Raw genomic sequence first — 21,002 nt, forward strand, 5'->3', positions numbered from 1 at the left:
CAATAGCACTCTAAGGACCAGGCCATGCCCGAGGGGCTTTTACATTGGGTGAAGCGTAGCCAGCGCATAGAGTTCCATCGCTGCTGCTTCTCTGGCTTTCGAGACCGGATCCAGCTACTTCTTCTTTTCAAGTAGGTCACCATTCTCTTCACATTGATCGGTTAAAGCCGAAATTTTGGAGCTCCCAACGGGAGTCGAACCCGGAACCGCTCGCACCAAGGGCGAGAGTGCTAACCATATGGCTACACGGGATCCCTAATAAATACTATTAGAAGACATATTAATCTTATTAGCCTACTAATTACAAAGGTTTTGCTGTTATTGTTATATGAGGAGCACTTGGTTCAGACACCATCCAGAATAACTTTTTACATTTGTACCTGGTCTTATCTTTTATTAATACTGCTAATTCCACACGTGTGCAGCTACACGGATATTACACACAAGATTTGGACACTAAAAATAGTAAGCTTTTGTTTAGTTCCACTTCGCGATTAGGTCCATCACAAATGCTCACCCCTAATCTACTAGGATGCACATCTGTCTCCCGCATGATCTCATCTCATCAAGATCCATTCACGCACTGATGTCACTTCCGGAATTCTGTTTTAGGAGAGACGTCACAAGGATATTCTACAATGAAGTGAAATTTACATCACTTGGGCAAATGGGGCGAATCGAGCGTTACGACCCCCTCAACTGTGCGGGACATCGTGTGTGGGAGGAGATAATTTCGCAAACAGTAATTGCAATGGACCGAAATACCATGTGTACATGTCTGCCATAAATGTTCGCGCTCCAGAGGCAGACTTGTCTAAAGGAAGCTTATCTGCAAGAAATAAACCATTTCTTGCTTCTGGGTTCAATTTACCCCCAACCCACGTAAAACCCGAAGAAATACAACTTTCATTGATTTTACAATGATGATGACATACTTATAGATTTGTTTTATTTCGCTTTTCTACTACTTTTAGCTAATGGCGAAGATAAGGACGAGTGATATGAAATTGATGAAGGGGCACACACAAAGAACAACCATGCACAGGTCGGGATTCGAACGTGGGACCCGCGGTGTCGTCGTGATAATCATTCCGCACTGGAGGTCAGCTGATGAAATACTGAAAAATAAACTATGGTTGGGATTTATTTTTACTGGAGATTTGTCCTGACTTGGGTTATACTGGGTGAGTCTTTTAAAAGAGGCCCCGTGGAAAATGAGCTCCTTGCATGTAGGCAACCTTGGTACACCGAAGAGAAGAGCGGGTTAGAGAACAGTCCAGGATATCGGTGCCAAGCATATTCGACAACATGACATGGCATGACATATCCTGGACTGTTCTCTGCCCCGCTCTTCTCTTCGGTGTACCAGGGTTGCCTACAAGCAAGGAGCACATTTTCCACGGGGCCTCTTTTAAAAGACTCACCCAGTATATACATATATGGAATATTGATTATTAAAATGGTTGATATTAAAATTGTGGGTGCGTTACTACTTTGACTATTTTGCACCCGTCACATAATACAGGGCCGGACCAAGCTCCTAACCTTACCTAAAATAATCGCGTGTCTGAGGACTAAAATATTCTTACCTGGGTTGAAAGAGGCACTCAGTACATACGTATAAGGATAAAACACATGACAATACACACACAACCCTAAAGGAGATTATCCTGGTCGTAGGTTCAGACGCCAGAGCCTCGATACACACACACACACGCACACATATACTGTGTTTCTTCAGGAAAAAGAAAAATGGGAACAGAGAGGGGACAAATGAGAAGAGAAGAGAAAATAAAAAGAGAGAGAGAGAGAGCACGAGAGGTGGCTAAAGAGAGAAACAAATATAAAGTTTCTTCTGATCGCCCACTTTATGCACGAATATGCTAATCGGGACTTGACTTTACATTCTACAGTAAGATCCGAACCACTGTACAACCTTAACTAAAATTACACGGTAACAGCGTTACCACTGTGCCATTTGGGAGATCAAAGAGAGGGGATAACGGTTATACTGTCCCATAGCGGTTATCTGGTGACATCAAAGAGGATTTGACCCCTAGTTCGTTTCAGATTTCAGTCTGTCCTGGAGGGTCGGTGCCATTGGGCGTTTAACAGCGATTCAAGGATACTGAGTTTGAAGAGAAACAACAAAGTCAATCGTACCGTTCCTAGTGTTTCTAATACCACCAGCGCACACACACACACACACACACACACGCACACCACAAACACAGACAGACTCTAAGAAATAACGTCGAAATAATGCACGTGACTTGTGAGAAATTCTATTGGCTAATTGCAATATCAGTCTTTCGCAGGAATTGCGGTTAGGAATATAGTAGAGAACACTCAAACGCTGACCAAGGCAAATTTATTGTATAAAAAATACAGTATAAAGGTAACGTTTCCACCCTCTAACAGGGTCTTCTTCAGACAAAGATTCACAAATATATATTCATTCATTCATTCATTCATTGTTTTCTGCCTAGTTGGCAGGTTTTTCACTGCAATCTCCAGCTTTCCCTATTCTCCGCCTTACGCTTCATAATAGCATACGACCCAGTTAATTTAATATCATCCACAAGCTGATATCTCTTTCTTCCACGGACTTTTCTTCCTTCAACCATTCCCTCCAAGGCATCTCTTAGCAGGCAGTTCCTTCTTAGACAGTGTCCTAACCAGTTTCTTTTCCTCTTCTTGATGGTCTCCAGTATAGATCTTTTTTCACCAACTCTTTTCAGTACGGATTCGTTTCTTACCTTGTCCGTCCATTTTACACGCTCAATTTTTCGCCATGTCCATATTTCAAAAGCTTCGAGTCGTTTCTCTTCATTTCTTCTCAACGTCCAGGTTTCTGCACCATATAGTGCTACACTCCACACAAAACATTTCACTAATCTCTTCCTTAGACCTATGTCCATGGATCCACAAAAACCTTTTTTTCTTCTATTGAAAGCTTCTTTTGCTATTGCGATTCTCATTTTCACTTCTTGTTTGCAGCTCATGTCACTGCTTATAGTGCATCCGAGGTACTTGAAGCTATCCACTTGTGGAAACGTTACCTTTATACTGTATTTTTTATACAATAAATTTTGCCTTGGTCAGCGTTTGTGTTTTATTAAACATGGAAACAAGACTTAGCAGTGTTAGAATATAGTGTGTATAACAAAGCCATACACCTCGAATTAGCTACAACATTAACGTTTTGGGGGACAACTATACGAATTATCTAAAATGAATGCATCTATGGACGACTTAGGCTTAAAATTAACCAATGGGAAAGCAATTACTTCCCCGAAGTCACGTGGTTTTGTATACATTAACTTCATTCTTGTAGTCAACGGAGAATATAACACAATGAATATACACATAATATGCTTACCTGGAGTTTAGCGAGGGGTATGATATCGCAGTTCTGGGGCCTGTGCCAAACGGTTTTCTGTGAGGTGGCGTTGTAGTAGTAAAACCTGGAAGTGTTTTGGTCGAATAACTCCCACCACTGGTTGTTGTCAGTCTTTTTCCTGCAAGGAAACAAGGAAATAGTTTGTTAGTGCACAACCTTATGAAAAGACAGAACTATACATAATAAAACATTACAGCATTTGTTTTTATTAAGTTGGTAGAGACGAGATTACATTATCTAAATCTTCTTACGACACTTTTCCGTACCTTCATCCAGGGTTCGGATGAACGGAAGGGGGAGGGGGTGAGGATCATCCCACTAGACCAAAATGTTCTTGATATCAGCCTTGATAGGGGATGATGATGATCCCCATGTAATATTATACAGTAATAGTCATAAACAGAAAAAGGGGCCTCCCGGTGGCGTGACACTAACGTCGCCGCCTTGTAATCAAGGTGTCCCAGGTTCGATACCCGGTGAAAGCACGTTGCACAGTGGTTCGGATTCCACTTTAAACTGTACGTCCAGTCTCAATTAGCCTAGCTGTACATAAAGTGGACTTAAACATGCACTTATGACCTATAACTAGTGTCTAAAATTAAATTAAACGCCCAATAATTAGTTCCTACACAGGATGACAGGTGTAAAATGTTGATATTTACTAAATATCTGGTGAGGCAAGGGGGTAATGGCTCCTGAACACAATTTGTAACAAACGCTGTGATTATTGCAGAACTGCAAAATATATGCAATTAAAAATCAATTTACAAAAAAATAAGTTTATCCTGTGTTATTGACAACACAAATTGCAGTGACATTTTACAATAAATCTGAAATATAATGAACAATTAACACTTGGCGGAGACTCTCGAATAAAAAGGCTGTCTATTGTTTGCTATTATATACTTGTGAGTGAAGAAGATCCTCTCTCTACTTCCACTGAAATAACTGGAGCAATGTGTCCTGAATTTAATTCACAGTTAGCAAGAGAAAGGTTTTCACCTGAGAAATCTTGAAAAAGTAGGAATAGAAGGCATTGTTACAGTTCTGGAAATATTTACTTATGTGTGGACAAATATTAACATGCAGAAATATTCAATAACAAATAAAATCTCAAAATATAATAGGAAATGTTTCTTGCTCTCCGGAAAACTATTTAAAATGCTCAAAACACCTAAAAAATGTCAATAAAATATATATATCTCGAAAATGATGAAAAATGCATCAAAAATTCCAAACAAATTGCCTTTATGGAATGAATTTTGTTGTCTGGAAATGTTTGCTTATGTGTGGATCCATATTAACATGTAGAAATATAAAACAAATAAAATATGCAAATATAATTAAACATGCCCCTTGCTCTACAGAAAAATATTTAAAATAACCGAAAATGATGCAAAATGTCCAAACAAATCATATAATATTTAACAAAGTATTTCATGATACACAAGTTCTTGCCTAGTCATAAATATAAAACTAACAAAAATCCTGAGGGAGAAAATAAATCGAGAAGTACACGTTCGTACTCAGAGCAATTTACACACGCGCGTTGCCATGCATATTCAACGCTGAAAAATGCACTGATTGTGCATAATGGCAACTTTCTATCATTTGCAAGCGGTAAAGGGTAGGCAAACAGCAGATGCCACTCTTTGAAGGTCAATTGGCAGCTGCTCCCGGGGATTGCAATTTCAAATAAATTGAAACCTGATTTTCGCACGTGACCTGAAGAGAAGGGCAGGTGCGTCGATTTCACGATGCGGGGCAGCAGGAAATAATGGTTCTTGAAGCGCTCCGGGCCTGCGTACCAATTGCATGTCTCTTGGTGACTTCAAGTGACATGCGGATAGCATCCAAAGGCACTGGCATACTTTGGGGTGGTAGCGAGAACGAAACAGACTCCGATTCGTTTATTTCTATTATTTCACTTCTCTTTTCTGCCACTTTTGCTAACCGCGAAGATGAGAATGAGTCATGACGGGATGAAATTGATGAAGGAACGCTCACCAAGAAGATCCATGCCCAGGCCGGGATTTGAACCCGGGACCCCTGGCGTCGTAGCGCGCTGTGATAACGACTCCGATACGAAGGTCGGCAGCCCTAGCGCCGAAACGAGCAAAGCATTAATATAAAAAGTTGCTCGTCTTGATGTCCTGCGTACACTGTGAAAGTCTGCACGGCGACAACCTGCATATAATTGTGTTGCCGAGGTCCCAGGATTGAAAGCTTTGCAAGCCTTATCCCATCACCCATTTCAGCGGATCGTTATTTATCCTCACTGCCCCGATTAGCATAACAGATTATTTATCCTCATCGTCCAGATTAGCCTAACGTACAGAAAAGCGGCGTAAAATATCCGAAACAGAAACAGGGTGCCCGCTGTCGAACCGTGATAAAATTCAAGTATTACTCCCGGTGTTCATGGCGAACTTTCAAAAACTTTATGGACACAAGCAGAGGTTTCCTCTATTCAAACCTTCCGTCATACCGCCTCTCACCATTCACACACAGAAATATATTAACAATATGAAGGGTCTATGCGATTCCAACGTATACAAAAATTAAATTAAATTAAATTAAACGGTATATATATTTAATGTAAGGTGCGGAATTTACATTTGCCATTTCACATACTCAGACTCGTACATCTACAAACACAAGTCGCAAATGTTACGGGATATACTAATCTACGAAAAATTGTTAATTGCATAAGAATTTCAAACTCAAATTTACCTAATTAATTTCAAGGCATGTTATCTTGCAATAATCATCTGTGTCAGATAGACTGTTCTGCAAAGGATTCTTAACAAAGTAACATTTTTCCTTCCTCGATAAAAATAAAAGCTAACTGTGGAACACTTGCCTCAGGGCATTTATAAGTACGTATGTATAAATTCAATGGGATTAAGTTGCAATTTTTCACATCTATGGAGAAAAATTCACGCAGAATACCCGAAGCCAACAATTCACGCATAATTCCAGGAATTCAAGGAATTCCGGTGGGTAAGCAACCTAAGAAAATACATCAAAGTAGGGTTGTCATTGCACGTGCCGCTGACGCATTGAATGCCAAAAAAGTACAATCCTTGTAAACAGTGCAGGCACAAATATACCCAAAGGTCTGATACCACATCGATAGGGGAGATGAAGAAATACATCCCGACTCAACATCAGCAATCTTCCTCCTCTCCAGATCGTTCCCATTCCCCTGCCTTTATTCTTTCTCCTCCAGGTTTATGTCTTCCAGAACGAAGATTGCCAGACGGGAACAGCAGCCGTGATTATCCCGGTTCCCCCTTCGCAGTTACCGGGATCTAAGTCTCAATCCCACAGGACTGGGAAATTTAAGGCAAGGAACACGGTTAAGGGGCTCGGAATTATTGCCTTGGAACCAGCATCGACCTCACGGCGTAACAGCCTCGAGGAGTCGGATTCTGCCAAATGAAAGAACTGCATTACATCGATGATATATGGCTCTGTGTAGAGTCTACACTGTAGACCCTGGTCTCAAATGTCTTTAGTGTATCAAATCGTATTAACGCCACGATTGGTATCTTGAGAGCCGGCAAATATTCACAAGGTTATCAATATATATTTTTTCTATATTTCTGATGAACATACATAAAATCACATATTCGGTATGATTTAATTATGTTTCTTTCCGATAGCTGTTGATTTGTACTCAAGTAGTCCCGGGTTCGATATCACATTGTACACTGGTTTGGGGCACATTACAAACTACGTCCAGTCCCCATTATTTGCGCATAAGGTGATCTTAAAAACAAAGTTTTATCTAATTATGATTACGTATGCATTTTTGCCGTAGTTTGTGGGAGATACATACTCCTGTTCTCCACCACGAGTAAAGAAAGTGAAGAAAAAAACGTTACTTCGGAGAGACAGATCATTATCTTATTGCCAGTTTCCCACTTTTCTTGCTCATGAATATATTGGTCGTTGCTGTAGAGCACATAATACAAGATTTTACAACTTCAATATAGTACGTTAAGTGGTGTTGTTTTACCGTATGCACAGGGTTGTTATACGTCCATCAATTCCGGTCCAGGAGAGAAAATCAGCAAGCGTAAATGGGTTCTGGACCGTAAAGAACCGCCTTTTTATCTGTAAAGTACTTCAATTCTGTCCAGGAACCTTTTTTCACGATCAATTTAAATTCGGTCCAGGAACCTTTTTCCGGATGAATTTAAATACGGTCCAGGAACCTTTTTCCGGATGAATTTAAATTCGGTCCAGGAACCTTCTTCCAGATGAATTTAAATTCGGTCCAGAAACCCTTTTCCCGCATCAATTTAAATACGGCCCAGGAACCTTTTTCCGGATGAATTTAAATTCGGTCCAGGAACCTTCTTCCAGATGAATTTAAATTCGGTCCAGAAACCCTTTTCCCGCATCAATTTAAATACGGTCCAGGAACCTTTTTCCGGATGAATTTAAATTCGGTCCAGGAACCTTCTTCCAGATGAATTTAAATTCGGTCCAGAAACCCTTTTCCCGCATCAATTTAAATACGGTCCAGGAACCTATTTCCGGATGAATTTAAATTCGGTCCAGGAACCTTCTTCCAGATGAATTTAAATTCGGTCCAGAAACCCTTTTCCCGCATCAATTTAAATACGGTCCAGGAACCTTTTTCCGGATGAATTTAAATTCGGTCCAGGAACCTTCTTCCAGATGAATTTAAATTCGGTCCAGAAACCCTTTTCCCGCATCAATTTAAATACGGCCCAGGAACCTTTTTCCAGATGAATTTAAATACGGTCCAGGAACCTTTTTCCGGATGAATTTAAATTCGGTCCAGGAACCTTCTTCCAGATGAATTTAAATTCGCTCCAGGAACCTTTTTCCCGCATCAATTTAAATACGGTCCAGGAACCTTTTTCCGGATGAATTTAAATTCGGTCCAGGAACTTTTTACGGAAGAATTTAAATTCGGTCCAGTAACCTTTTTCCCGCATCAATTTAAATACGGCCCAGGAACCTTTCTCGGGATGAATTTGAATTCGGTCCAGGAACTTTTTCCCGCATCAATTTAAATTCGGTCCAGGAACCTTTCTCCAGATGAATTTGAATTCGGTCCAGGAACTTTTTCAGGAAGAATTTAAATTCGGTCCAGGAACCTTTTTCCCGCATCAATTTAAATACGGTCCAGGAACCTTTTTCCAGATGAATTTAAATACGGTCCAGGAACCTTTTTCCGGATGAATTTAAATTCGGTCCAGGAACCTTCTTCCAGATGAATTTAAATTCGCTCCAGGAACCTTTTTCCCGCATCAATTTAAATACGGTCCAGGAACCTTTTTCCGGAAGAATTTAAATTCGGTCCAGGAACCTTTTTCCAGATGAATTTAAATACGGTCCAGGAACCTTTTTCCGGATGAATTTAAATTCGGTCCAGGAACCTTCTTCCAGATGAATTTAAATTCGCTCCAGGAACCTTTTTCCCGCATCAATTTAAATACGGTCCAGGAACCTTTTTCCGGAAGAATTTAAATTCGGTCCAGGAACCTTTTTCCGGATGAATTTAAATTCGGTCCAGGAACCTTCTTCCGGATGAATTTAAATTCGGTCCAGAAACCCTTTTCCCGCATCAATTTAAATACGGCCCAGGAACCTTTCTCGGAATGAATTTGAATTCGGTCCAGGAACTTTTTACGGAATAATTTAAATTCGGTCCAGTAACCTTTTCCCGCATCAATTTAAATACGGTCCAGGAACCTTTTTTTTTCAGGAACAATTAAAATACCGTCCAGGAACCTTTTTCAATGAAACAATACGCAACTTGGACCGAATTTAAATTGTGTGAGAGAAAAAAGTTCCGGTCCTGCAGCGGAACCCAATAGAACACATTAGAATTTATGGATTCCTGGACCTTTAACAACCCTGCGTATGCACTATATTCTTACGCACAAGATTTCTGAATAACCAATAGGATTCTCACTAGTCACGTCCATTTGTTTATCCTGACCTCATTCTTACACCGGACAGGGAATAAGGCCTCTCAGCTTGTGGAAAATGCGGCGTAGACATAAACGCAATATCAGAGAGGGGCGAGGGAGGGGGGGGGGGTGATTAGAATAAAACGAAAACTTCATGTATTTCAAGTCGCTTTTCTCTCTAGTAGCGAGCGACGAGGTCAACTGATTGATGGAATTAGCAACACAATACACACGTATATGTGAATTTCATGTTACACATTTCTACATATTTTAAGGTTTATTACATATTCCCCGTTTATCTTAATAATCTTCCTGGTTTTTGATTAACCGATTGTTTTGGTTTATTTTAAAATTTTAGTTTATGTTTTATTATAAAATAAGTTTCTGGCTTGGTCAGCATATTGTGTTTCTCATATCATGGAAACAAGGCTTAATTGTGTTATAATTGGTTTATTTTACTTCGCTTTTCTTCCACTTATTGGCTAATTGCGAAGATGAAGATCGGTGATGATACGATGAAGGAACACTCACACAGGAACATCCATCTCGAGGCAGGGATTCGAATCCGGAAACCCTGGCGTCGTAGCGTTTCTTCTAACCACTCCGACACGGAGGTTGGCTTCTCTGGTCTTCCATTGACGAAGGAGCTATAATTGTGGTATAAACGTTAAATCTTATTTTTCCAAAAATCTGGTAATTGTTTTCTTTATTGTGGCACGTCTGTTACCTTACTTACGATTCATATCATTTAAGCAGCGAAATCCATATTGAAGATGACTTTGTTCTTTGCTGCTGCTGATTCTTGAAATAGTGACTGTTGTCATTCACGTTATTCATCGGATTATGAATTTTCCAATGTCATTTAATAGGTTACGTACCGAGTGGCCAGAATTAAAGTTACCCAACTTAGAGCCCCCTGTAGACATCGTAGAACTCTGAAATTTGGTGAATCCACTATGCAGACCATGGGGAAGAGGATGGCGATAAAATAAAATAGTTCAATTTTCCGCCACCAGGTTGAAATGTGGCGCTGTACTTCCATGATGGGTTGTACAAATAATAACATTGTGATTTACCTGAGTTATTAATTAGAAATAGATTTGTTAGTGGCTGGAAGTTGCAAGAAAATAATCTCTCGTTTATTGCAAGATTGCAAGGTAAAGGCAAATCCATAACAGATTGGAGAAGTTTACGTCATTATTACAACCCATCATGGAAGTACAGCGCCACATTTCAACCTGGTGGCGGAAAATTAAACTTTTTTATCGTCATCCTCTTCCCCATGGTCTATATAGTGGATTCGCCCAATTTCAGAGTTCTACGATGCCTCAAACAGGCTACAGAGGGCTCTGACTTGGGTACTTTAATTCTGGCCACCCGGTACATTAAAATTTCATTATATCAAGTTAACGTCTTAAAATGTAATAATATTGAGAAACAAGCACAGAAATTGGATATATATTCATATACATATTTCGCATGTTTTGGCTACATAAAAATCCGGGCTCTACTCAATATGCTTATTACAACAGTGATCTCTGTTTCTGTGATAAAATGGTTGTTACCCTTCTCCAAGTCTTATTTCTATTTTGGTCTTTTGAACTGAATCTTGTCTATCCATATCAAACCTACTGCGCCAAGCAATTTATTGGAGTGACAATGCAATGCTTGAAACTGTGATGACGGAAGGTGAAGACTGAATTAACCAATCGTCGGGCGCGAGCATCAAGTGTCATCCAGCATCGACAGAAACCGTTAACAATCCATCAGTGTTTCCAACCCAGGTCGAGTGTCCCTGGAGCTGTCAGCCGTATCTTTTCCGAACGATCATGTCAGGTGCAGTGTGTGGTCCAGGAAAACTAGGTTAAAACGGCATTCACCGGTTTGTGGGAAGGACCGCTCGTGTGTCGCCCACTCTGAAACTGTAGGGCCGCCAATGCATCTGCCACTTTCTCCTCGCTTTGAGTTTGGAGCGGCGGACATGCTTGACAGGCTACACCGACTTGGATGAATGATGATAATGGGAGAATATCGATAATTTGATATACTGATCAGATATCAGTTAGGCTCGGGATAGAACGTGCAGTTTCAAGTGGAATCTGAACCATGCATTTGTGCTCCGGCCAGAAATCAAATCCAGGACCCTTTGATTACAAGACGACAACACATACATACGCAATGCTGTTTATATGGCGGTATGACAACCTGAACCATTTTATACGTGCTTCTTTTGGAACATACAACATTACTTTGAGTAGTTCTTATGATGAACACAACAAACCCAACTTGAGTACCGGGAAATTTCTTCCCAGAAAATAGTACTGTCTCTCTCTCATTGTGTGTTTTTGTTTTATTTTTTAGTTTGAGTTCTTGTTATACGTAAACTTTATGCACAAATAAGCTCATCGAGACTGTACCTACAGTTTAACGTGGGTTCCGATCCAGTATGTGCCTCCGCCGGGTATAGAACCCGGAACCCCTTCATTAGAAGGCGACCACGTTACCACTACGCCAACGGGGGAGGCACCGTGCACGTGCGCGGGCATATACATATATATTCCGTGCCTCTACGCTTTTGTTTACTTCGTGCTCTCTACCTAACGTGACAATGAGAATGAACCTCGAAATATAAGACATTTCTTTTATTGTGGTGTTTACTATCTCCTACACCATTTTTGTTTATCCGCCCCTTTTGGCACTCTTTCTCATTCTATTCCTATAAATATAAATATATATATATATATATATATATATATATATATATATATATATATATATATATATATATATATCTGTGTTTGTATTGCCCTTTCATCAATTTCATCCCTATCTTCGCGATTAGCCAAAAGTGGCAGAAAAGCGAAGTAAAATAAAATAAATCAATCACTCAGTCCCATGATAACAATGTGAATATGAAAATAATTTCCTACTTAAGATGCACGCCAAAATCGTTTGAATTTTCATCCAGTGGTCCACACACACCAGAAGAGTGTGGCGACACCATTGCAAGTGACCCATCCTTAACCTCCCTTACGGACGCAGGGTGGAAGTGATGCGACTACGGCCCCTGCAAAAATTCTTACACAATTGTTTTTTTAAGTATATCAAAGTGGTGAACGCAAATTTCCCTTAAAATGACACCTTTGTCTTTGAGCAACTTTATAAACGAAGGTGAAAAATAGCAATTATGAACTATTTTGTAGGGTATCCCGCCGCTACCTAGGGTGCTGGTACGTGATATCCACTTTTGCAATTCAAGACCACTTCAGAAAAATAATCAGTCCGGGACACCCATGCATACCATCCAAAATTTGATTGATTTTGTTTATTTCACTTCACTTTTCTTCTACTTTTGGAATCGCGAAGATGAGAATGAGTGATTATATGATGAAATTGATGAAGGGACACTCGTAAAAAACACCCATGCTCAGGCCTGGATTCGAACCCGGGACATCTGGCGTCATATCGCACTGTGATAACCACACCGCTACGAAGGTCGGTTTCGGCGATACCAACCAAAAACGAAGTTCTATTTGCACATTGCTTACCACACAGACTGCAAGTTATTTGCGAATTTAGGTAACCATGAAAAGGGGCAAAGATTCATGCATTAGGACGCAATATGGCCTACGGCAATAGGCTACCCACAGCGATAATGATCAAGTACCAGCAGCAGACACGGCTGTCTGTTGTAATTAAATATGGTATGCGGAAACGTACTCAGCCTAAACAGCCACAAAGACAACAAAAAAAAAAAGAGAAGACGAAACAAAACAAGAAAACGAACGACTTTACCACAGACGAGAAATATGGCATTTTCGCATGTGACCCGAGATGCTGCTGCAACAATGCGAAAATCATAACAATTCGCAGCACTTCAACAATGCTTTAGTGCGTAAATCCGAACCTGTTCTCCTTGGCATTCATTATCTTGCACTCCTCCAGGCGTGGTTGTTTTTGGACTGGACCTTGGGACTCGAGTACTTACAAATTTCCCAGTGAACCAGATGTTCCTCGGCGAAGACTTCTGGGGCTAGTACAGCAGATGGTAACGTCATAAAAATATGGGGGTAAATTTACGACGAGCGAAGGACTATTCTTTTGTGGCTGTAACAGTTTTTCTTGTAGCCTACTGGAAATTTTAACCTGGTGAACGAGACTGTTGAAAGTACTGAATAATATAAAAGAAGAAAACGAACCTACATTAAAATGTTTCCAATAATATTTTTTTCCCCCATTTTACGTCGCTTTTCGACTTATCTAGATTAATCATGACGATGAAGATAAATAGTCAGGATGGGGTGCATTTGACTATTTCTTCTTCTTCTTAGCTGTCGACCATTACGTTAGGTTCATTGAAGATTAATTGAAGACGTTTCTAGGGGTATTCGCTTAATTTTAGACTTCAAATGGGATGAGGTGGGGGGGGGGGGGTCGCATCGCGACGTTCCTTGTTGGTACACTGTTAGGTTTAGAATCAGAGGAAACGCGAGGCTCTTACATTTTAAAAATGAAAATATAGACAATTTCTTGTAAAAATGCGAACAACATGGTAATCAGTATTGTGTAATTACTTCACACACAAACAGAGTTTCGCAATGATAATCTAACACACTGTAGAGAAGATAAAGGAAAATAACGTTCTTTCAACTATTTTGCTCCTTGAGGCCTTTTTTCAGCGTTACGAGCGCTCGAAAGACATATTTTATTATGTTTGTATACAGCCATGTACATTCATTGTCACCAGTGACATTAATTAACTTTCTTCTGTCTGATAACATACCGTTAGCAGCCTCCCCAACGACTTAGTGGTAACAACGTCGCCTTGCAATCAGAGGTCCCGGGGTTAGATCCCGGTGAAAGCACAGAGTGGCCCATATCCCCCTTTAAAGTGAATGACAAGTTCCGATTACACTCTCTGCGTATAAAGCGAACTTAAACTTCAAACCTAATTGTGCAGTTAGCACGTTACAAAAACAGGAACCTGCTGACAGAATGGAACTTTTTTGCTCAATTCATGCATTGTTGGACGGTATTTAGAGGTGGTGCGATTATTCTAAAACACGATTCTGGCTTTATGAAAACGCGCCATTCTATGGTCCTCTTTTTAGTCTTTTAGAATGCTGATACAGAGTCGTGTTCCCTAGGCTGATATCCATAGGGCGAGACGCTGTACAGCGGCACGCATTGCACACCTCTAAACCATGAGCGGGTGATTGCCTGAATTTAGATGGTAAGGCGGTATCTATTTTAGTTGCCAAGACAGGGTTTCCATTCATATTGTAAAAAAGAACATAAAAAGAAGAAGAAGACTCTTCCAGATAGTTTTAAACAATGTTTCAGTCCGCTGTATAATGATTTAAAATAATGAGATTGTGTCCAACTTTGCACGATAATCAAACAAATCAAGTTTGCTCGGCATTGTTGACAATATGTGACACAAATATATTTTAGATTTATACCAATCGTTATTGAGGTCACAACAAACAAATCCTTTATTAATTTATAATATACAAGAATCATAAAGAACATAAAAAAACAAGTGAAATGAATTCTGTTTCCAATCCTGGTAAACAACAACACAAAGAAATAATAATTACCATGAACTTGATTTGATTTTTGTTATTTAGTATCGTTTTTCTGCCACTTTTGGCTCATCGCGACGATGAGGATGAGCGATGAAGTGAAACTCGCAAAGAACACCCATGCCCAGACTGGGATTCGAACCCGGAATCATGGCGTCGCAGCGCGCTGTACTAACTTTTCTGAAACGGAGGTCGGCCATTTTCCACGAACTTCTCACCCCTAAGTTAATTTCCCTGACATCATCAGGTCAGTGAGAACCCTGCAAGGAGGACGACGATTACCACTTAATGTCTTGGAGAGGCATTCACCCCCTCCCCATTAACCCGCCCTTACAAAGCCTTCTCCCCTCAGTCAATCGAACAGGAGAATTCCTAACGAAAACCCAAATTATCCTCCGTCACAGGGTAACACAAAATGCTCCTGTACAAAAAAAAGCACTGTAGTACGCACCTGAAACAGCTGACTCATTCACATTTACTTCTTCCTCTGTGCACGAAGAGGGGGGGGGGAGCGACCGCCACGGCGGGAAAACAAGTCTTCACAGCAACGGCTTCCGCCCCCCTCCCCCCACTACTTAATTCCTCCGCGATACTCGAAGACTACTCAAGTGAGAAACTAATCGACATTAATGGAGGAGGGGTTTTTGTTCCGTCGTGATCTGGCAACGCTGGCTCCCATCTCCGGGGAGGGCCACGGGGCGAGTGCGAATCGATGTTAGGCGGAGGGCTACCAGCGGGCGGGCCACGCAACAGTACGTGTTGTAATGTGGTGGAAAATACAACGCCACAGTGCAACAAAACAAACCACATGTTGTAGAACACATCCCGACGGAATGCATGTCGTGTAAGGGCATATATATATTATATATGGCAAACACGGGGTAAGAAAGCCATGATGAATTCAAGTAAGATAAAGCTACACATTTTGAAATGTGAGAAAACATTAAATTTATTAATTAATACAAGATTAGAAAATAATTAATTCTTGAGCAGTGCAGCGGCCTTTCTAAAGAATGCTCAACTGGTAACAGCGTGAATAACTGGGGTGTAAGGGGGCGACGTTCTGCTACGGCGCACAAAAGTCAACCTCACTTCCACGTAGTACACCCTGGACTGAGTTTTGGAGACAAACTAGGCTCTGGCGACTGGCATTATGGCCAGTATAATTCTGTGTATTGTCCTGTCTTTTGTCCTGATGTGTCCTGAGTGCCTCTTCATAGCCTCCGCTCCTAACAGAGTCAGAAAATTGTAATATTTTAGTTACGATACGACATTACAGTTGTTATATTTAGTTCTGGTAAGGGGCTGGACCCCGTATGAAGTGACGGGTGCAAAATAGCCTAATTTTAATTCAATAACTATGCAATACATTTTAATGTATGACCCCACTGCACCATATCACTGCAGATTTTAAAATGCCAATAGCCACTTACTGTAGTAGATTTGAAGTTAAAAATAGTTCAAAACAGGACCCCTTTTCATAGAGTATTTAATATGCAATTTCTACTGTAACTGCCAGTAATACTCAGTATATCATAATTAAATGTCCGAAACAAATTTAATATTTCTTGCTTGCCCATATTTTTAGTGCACTTCCACAATTTTTTTTTCCAGAAACACATTAAATTTCTATGACCTTTCGAAGACTTATCCAGAAAAAAGTAAAATCCCTGACTCATCCAGGTTTTCCAGGCTGGTAGACACCCTGTCTAAACAGTGCTTATAAATTGGAGCAAAAAAGAAATCACGATTAAGGTGAATGATGGCATGATAACATGAATGAAGGGACAAGCATTCACACCCAGGATTCGAACCTAAAATCTCATAATATCCATTAAGCGGACGGAGGACTCGTTCAGGTTCTTTATATATCAGCAAAAATTCCATATTCGTAGGTCCACCCAAATATAAACATTTATTTTATGAGGAAATTATTTAAGAGAAAGGTTTAAGACAAAGTCTTGTAACCCTTACATACCTAGTTCGCATGAGAGCTCACGGGATGAGTCAAGGTGATATTTATTTATTTATTGAGAAAATTCCAGATACAGCACAGATGGCCATTTTACACTGAAATTGTCAACAATGAGAAAGCAATAATAATAATAAGCAAAAAAAAAAATTAAGAGTAATGAAACAACATAAAAGTGAATAGCAAATGAACAAAAAAAATAATTAAAGATGCCACTATGTGATATTAATTACAAGCATTTCTTCTGATGGAAGACCGAAAGGCAAACTCGGTTGAAAATATATCAGTATTTGAGGGGAGATTATTGTATTGCGCTGCAAGTCTGTAAAAGAGAGATCTTTTTTGAATTTCTAGTCTACGTTTTTTTGTATAAAATAATCTTGTGTTGCGTGTTGTGCGCACAGGTACTCGAAAGTGCAATATCTACTATTGACCTTCTATTCTTTCTTTCTCAGTACTATACAATCTATTTTTCGTGCCCATTCTCTTTCTTGATTATCATTTCTTCTACTACCTTCTCTCTCTCTCTCTCCAGTTTCCTTCACTTCTCATTTCCTCTCGCTCTTTTTCATCCTTGTCTCCCCGTCCCCTCTCTCTCTCTCTCTCTCTCTCTCTCTCTCTCTCTCTCACTCACTTACACACACACTTTGTCACGTCTTTCCCTCTATTGTATTTTTACTTGTTTTCTTTTTATTCTCTCTCTTCTCCAATTTCTTTTTTTTCCCCTATCGTTTCTCTTTGCCTCTTATTTCTCATTTTCTGGCTCGCTTCCTTTTATTTTCGTCTCTTGATCTCTTTCAATTCTTTTTATATCATCCGCTTTCTCTCTCCGGTTCACTTATATGTTTTCATCTCTCCTTTCTCAATCTCTTCTTCAATTTTTCCTCTTGCTTTCTATCTCTCTCTATGAATAACATCTTTCATTCTTCTCTTGCTCTATATCTCTCCTGTTCCTTTCTTTAATCTCCTCTCTTGATCACTTCTATTTCCTACCTCTTTTTCTGAACAACTTTTCATATTTTCTCTTGCTTTATATATCTCTCGTTCACTTATTTTATTTCTTCCTCTCTTTCTCACTTCATTCTCCCTCTCATTCAGTCTCTGGTTCACTTCCTTTATTTCTTCTTGATCTATCTCTATTTATACATTTCTCTTACGACCACCTGTAAACAAGATATAAGGGGAATTCACTATATCCAACTTCAGGATAAAATCTTTCTTTACCCACCTTAGAAAATCTTCTGCGTAAAAGAGCTTAAATAATTTGAAAGCGCGCCCGACCCTGTGGCCGAGTGGTTAGCACATCGCGCTGCGACGCCAAGGGTCCCGGGTTCGAATCCTGGTCGGGCTTGGCTGTTTGTGAATGTCCATTCATCAATTTCATCATTTCATCACTCATCCCCATCTTCGCAAATTAGCCAAGAGGCACAAAACGCGAAGTAAAATAAATTAAATCAATCAATCAAAAAATCAATCAATCAATTTGAAAGCGCAATCTTTTGAGCCAGTAAAAATTGAGTGTGACGTCCAGGGAACAAATTAAAACATGAATATTGCAACACGTATTCCAGTAGGGCTCAAGAAAACATTGGGTGTGTTTCGCCAGACCATGAACGCAGGGAGACGGATTGTGGTTGTGATCGCGGAGCTCATGAATTTGTAGACTTTCATTATTAGTTACACACGTAATGAAGATTTGTAAAACAATATTTCTAAACAAAACTTCAATAAATAAATAAAAATAGTAAAAGAAATAGGTCAAAATATCATGAAAGAAAAGAGGTAAATGAAGGACAAACGCGAGAAGATTATAGGTATAAATCCATGGGAGTTCCTTGTGAGTATCGCTTCATCAATTTCATCACATCATCTCTTATCCTCTTCCTTGCGATTTGCCAAAAGTGGCAAAAAGCGAAGTAAAATAAACCAAATCAATCAAGAAAAGAGACGCAAGAAAATAATCACTAAGGCGATAAACTAACTTCACGCAAAATAAGTAAAAACACAAGAAACATAACGTAAAAGAATTCAAGATGAAATGATAAAACAGAAAATACTATAAAAATACACGAATTGCAAAAGAAAACAAAAAAACAGCACGTCATCAGACTTCTGCGAGAAAAACAAAAAAATTATCATTTAAACGTAAGAAACGAAAAATAAGGTACTAAGTAACTGAAATAAGCACCTTCAGGAAATGAAGGTAAGCTGGACAAAATATTACGAAAGGAAAACATGCAGTAAAATACTATAAAAGTAAATAAGACGTATGCACGAAAGTTGGCAAAGAGAAAATACTACGAAGAATGTATGAAATTATTGCAATAAATTCAAATTTAAGCAATGTTTTTTTTAGGGAACAACACTCTTTTGGGGGGAAATGTGACTTGTTTGCCCCCCCCCTGGAAAAAAATACCTTCCTTGCCCCTCCCTGGAAAAAATCCTGCGGACGTCCATGAATACAGAGGGAATAAGTAGATGCGGAAAAAACTAGGGAATATATAAATGCGGAAAATAGCAGGAAAGACGTATACATAAAAACAGAAAAACATGTGAACAGAACAAAATACTACGAATGCACGGGAACAAGCAAACCCATCAAAACACTATGGAGAGCAACAGATAAACACACTACGAATAACAAATGTGTGAATGCTAGCGAAGTTTGGTAATACTAAAATAGGGCAAAACATCGAAGCAACTTAGACGGAAAAACAACTGGGCAAATGTGCATATTAGGAACCACCTTCACAGGAATCTCGACATCGAGTTCCTTAATGAAAAATTACACCTACAGCATGGCACACCACAGAAGTGGAGTCGAACCGTAGCGACTAAAACCTGATTACTTAAGAATGGCTGCGAAGCCATTTTGCGGCTGCCATACGTACCGGATTCCCATTGGTCCTAGTTCCTGGAGCGAGTTAAGTGCGCAGTTTCGTCGACGTTAGTGGCGCCTAAGCAGCGAAAATCACCGTTACTACCCGAAATTCCCTTGGGGATCAAGATGCCGCACCTCTGATACTGAGCACAGAGCAGTTAACCCTCAAACTCTTTCTCACTATGCACAGCACATCAAGCCCCGCCGCCTAAGTGTGAAAAAAAATGCCTGTTACGCGAAAGTTATGCAAGTTGAACTAAACTGAAAGTTACGGTGATAAGAATGAGAAAGAAAGGAAACAATGTACAAGGTTGCTTTTGGAATCATTGTTCCATTCAATAAGCTTTCGTGCTGATCCATCTCCGATAGCCCCATTATACAACAATATCTCGCTGCATTCAGTTGTCGCCTTCGCATGATTTACCGGTAATGGTTACGTGTTGCAAGTGTGATACTTTGAAGAAAGTACCCATTGTTTTCAAAATACATCTGTTTTGATGGCAATATCCACACTGATCTCTCTAAATCGGTCGTAAATACGGTAGGGTTAGCACTGTAGCAGAATAACGACCTAATTCTCCCGGGCCGCGGGTGACATTTTGCTAACTCGCATTGAAGGTTTATTGTTCGTTTTTTTTAACACGGGTATACAAGACGGATCTTTTTTTTTAAAAAAAAAAAACTGCAACCAAATGTTCAGAATGTCCTGACACTCGAAATCTCGAATGTTGCACACCAGGGGTAGAAAAAACTAAAATTAATTCACGCGTCAGACTTTCTATTTAAAAAAAAAACGGTCAGGATTTTTTCTCTTGCAAATATGAGTTAAGAAAAACCATGAATCAAACTAACAAAGCTACACATTTGAAATGAGACCTTAGAACATCAAATTTATTAAATAATAAAATATTGGATTAAAAGTAATTCATTTTTTAAGAGACACTTATCGAAATAGCCAACAGACAGTTCCCAGTCATGCTTATGAAATTACATTATGTGTGCGCATTTGATTTTCCACCAACATACAGAAAACACGCAACAACAACAACAAACAGGGGTCCCTAGTTCGAATCCCGGCCTGGGATGGGTGTTTTTTGTGAGTATATCTTCATCATTTTTATCATATCATCACTTATCCTCATCTTCGCGATGTCAAAAGTGGAAGAAAAGCGAAACAAAATAATTGAACTCGAAATATTAATAA

The 21,002-nt window shown here is 39.6% G+C and overlaps 1 protein-coding gene across 6 annotated transcripts in view; it reads right to left on the reverse strand.

Moving 5' to 3' along the window:
* The window catches only part of RhoGAP93B (MyTH4 and RhoGAP_KIAA1688 domain-containing protein RhoGAP93B), a 246,824-nt gene that overhangs the window by 87,204 nt on the left and 138,618 nt on the right, over positions 1-21,002 (reverse strand). For all 6 annotated transcript variants that reach the window (XM_083112483.1, XM_083112485.1, XM_083112484.1 and 3 more), the window contains exon 3: positions 3,383-3,521. In XM_083112483.1, coding sequence (XP_082968609.1) covers positions 3,383-3,521 — 139 coding nt within the window. The remainder of the gene's footprint in view (positions 1-3,382; positions 3,522-21,002) is intronic.

Source organism: Lepisma saccharinum, chromosome 26 (genome assembly GCF_977018435.1).
Source record: "Lepisma saccharinum chromosome 26, izLepSacc3.1, whole genome shotgun sequence".
NCBI lineage: Eukaryota > Metazoa > Arthropoda > Insecta > Zygentoma > Lepismatidae > Lepisma > Lepisma saccharinum.